This window comes from Chinchilla lanigera, unplaced genomic scaffold (genome assembly GCF_000276665.1).
Source record: "Chinchilla lanigera isolate Chin_1 unplaced genomic scaffold, ChiLan1.0 scaffold00547, whole genome shotgun sequence".
Classification (NCBI taxonomy): domain Eukaryota; kingdom Metazoa; phylum Chordata; class Mammalia; order Rodentia; family Chinchillidae; genus Chinchilla; species Chinchilla lanigera.
In genome coordinates this window covers 8,690-11,673 of record NW_004955948.1, presented here as the reverse complement: position 1 = coordinate 11,673, position 2,984 = coordinate 8,690, and the positions used below count along the sequence as shown (strand labels likewise).

Below are 2,984 nucleotides of genomic sequence, written 5' to 3'. Positions count from 1 at the left end.
AGCATTAATTATTGCTCACTGATGGAGCTTAATGAAATTGAATGCTATAAAATTTTGAAGTATTATCTCAGGCCTAGATACATTATAGCATGATTTTTTATACCAAGATAACAACTGAAATCTGTAAATTTTTATATAAGTTTATAGTGACTTTCATTTTTCTATGTGTACAATACAGGAAGAACATGGGATAAGCAGCAAATTGAAGCAGAAGACAAAATCTACTTAAGAAATCTAAGGTAATTTTCATTTTTAAAACTACCTAGAGATGCATTGAGATTGACTTTGTATTATCTGTCAATCCACAGAAATATGTTTCATTATAGGAAACGTAGTACTGATACAGTGCAACAAATTACACTATGTGCTATATCATTATAAACATTTCTTCATGATCAACATCATTGAAAATGTGTGAGACTGCATTGCATTTTATATGTAGGTTTATATGAAATGAGTAAAATTGTATTTTGACATAAATTCATCTTCAAAATATCCATTTGCATATAATATACATATATCTGAATATGAGACATTCATTATGTAGAACATTTCTCACCCGGAAGCAATATTAAACATGCAAATGAATGCTAGTGTTGTCATAATAAGTACTTTTTTGTTGTTGTTTTGTTTTTTCCACTACGGGAATAAAACTCACAACCGGTGAGCGCCAAAGCCAGCTTAAACTAAAATTACTACTTGAAAGTTAGACGCAGCAGAAGAAAGAACAGGAAGAATTTCTGAGGCTTGAAAAGGAGATAAGGGAAAAGGCAGAGAGGGCAGAAAAAAGGAAAACTGTTGCTGATGACATTGCCAGTTTTTAAGAAAGAGATTTCCATAAACTTGAATTAAAAATTCTAGATAGACAGGCAAAGGAAGAAGAAAAGGCAGAAAAACAAAGAAAATGGGCAAAATTAAAGGAAAAGTTTGAAAATACTGTTAGTAGAGATCCCTCTAGGCTTTGCAAACCTGCCAAAGGGTGGGAGGAATGAACCAAAAGCATAGGACCAAAAGCATAGAACCACATCTACATATTCCACACAGGGCTAGTCCAATCTGGAGACAAGGAATTTAGAGAAAAATAGGATATAACGGAATTGCTGTTCATTTGATGAGAGTATTAGCATATTCAATAATACCAGGACAGTGTGACTGTCTTGGTTACTTTTCTCTTGTTGCTGAGACAAAATACCCAACACCCAAAATGAAGGAAGGAAAGGTTTATTCAGCTTACAGTTTGTGGAGGTTTCAGTCCATACTTGGCTGGCTCCGAGACAGAAGATAGCAAAGCAACAAGAGCAAAGGGGGGAATGGCAGCCAAACAGCAATGCAGCCAGAGCAGAAGGGAGGAAAGGCAGCAAGCAGCTTCTTTCCCTCCCTTACATTGTCAGCAGGCTACCCCCACCGAAGGGGCGTGTAGCTCTCACATAATCTCCATGCTTTCCTCTTACACAGGCTCAGGATGTATACAAAGTAAGCACCCTGGCTTCCTGCTGAGTTACTTAGCCAAACCTCTACACTGCCCAAGTTGACACAATGTATCAATCATTACAGTGACTAACCACATTCTTTTAAATTTCACTAGCTTAGTGGGATTGATTATTGTGCTGTATATAAATTGAGAGGTATTGTAAGTTTCATGCTACATTATCATTAATGGTTCCTGTTTCTACTAAGAGGGTATATGTTGGCCTATTATTGATATCGAAGTTATTTATATAAAGTTATGTTACAAACATTATCATTTTAAATACTTAAAACATTTGAAAGATACTTTGTTTTTGTCATGTCATAGAAAAACAAATGGAAGCAGTCATAGGCATTTCTTAAACCAAAATTTTGGAACTTTTGTAACTTGGAAATAAGTTAGCTTGAATAATAAAAATATGTCTTTTTCTTAAGAGTTACAAAATAACTTAGTACTTTTTCTAAGTTTAACAAATTGGTAACTTGTCCATTACTACATTTTTGTGTAATATTTTGTATTTGAAACATGCTTGTTTTAAATAGAGAATATTTATTTTAAAAATATATCTCATATATCCTTAAAAAAGGAGAAAACCATCCTTTTTTTTTTTTTTTTTTTGTTTTCCTTCTTTTTGGTTTTTCTCCCGTACTGAATTGAACTCCCAACTCACACTTGCCAGGTGCTGTGCCACTGAGCTACATCTCAGACCCTTCTTTGTGTGTTTGTTTTTTTTTCCTGTTTGGTTTTGGTTTTTCTCCGGTACCGGGAACCGAACTCACGACCTTGCGCTTGCCAGGCAGGCGCTTTTGCTGCTGAGCTTAATCCCCAGCCCTAGCCATCCTTTTTTGAATGGATAGCGTATTTGAATGTGTCCAGGAGGGGAATAAGTCAATTCATCAACAAAATTTCTTAGGAAGCATCAAAGGAGACTTGTCATCATAAATGGCAATTGTGAATAATGAGACATTCTAACTGTGATTTGATGTTGTTCTTTTCATTACAGATATGATACAGAGAATTATTTGAGATTTGAAGAGAAGCTACATAAACATAATGAACGTGGAAGTAACTGCAGCGTTTTCTGGTCTATTCAGAAGCATAAAATGAGAAAGACTGGAGAGAAACCCTATCAATATGGGAAGTTTGAGGAGGCCAACTTAGAACTTAGTGAACAAACTCACACTGGGCTGAAAATGTTTGCTGGTGAGAAAAGTATGAAGGCCCACACAACACCAAGGTGTCTTCAACAATGTGCATGTAAGCAATGTGGGAAAGCGTTCAAACAAAATTGTGAACTTGTAGCACATGCAAGAATTCACACTGGAGAGACACCCTATGCATGTAAGCAATGTGGGAAAGCATTCAAGCAAAATGGGCACCTTCCAAAACATGAAAGAATTCACACTGGGGAGAAATCCTATATATGTAAGCAATGCGGGAAATCTTTCATTAAAAATAGTAGCCTTAGACTCCATGAAAGAATTCACACTGGGGAGAAACCCTATGTATGTAAGCA

General features: G+C 35.7%; 1 protein-coding gene across 1 annotated transcript in view; it reads left to right on the top strand.

Moving 5' to 3' along the window:
* Positions 1 to 178: 178 nt before the first annotated feature.
* Positions 179 to 2,984, top strand: part of LOC102028816 (zinc finger protein 420-like) — a gene marked incomplete at its 5' end in the record, with an annotated part of 11,120 nt that continues 8,314 nt past the window's right edge. The window contains 2 exon segments of the mRNA XM_005415152.2: positions 179 to 239; positions 2,472 to 2,977. Coding sequence (XP_005415209.2) covers positions 179 to 239; positions 2,472 to 2,977 — 567 coding nt within the window.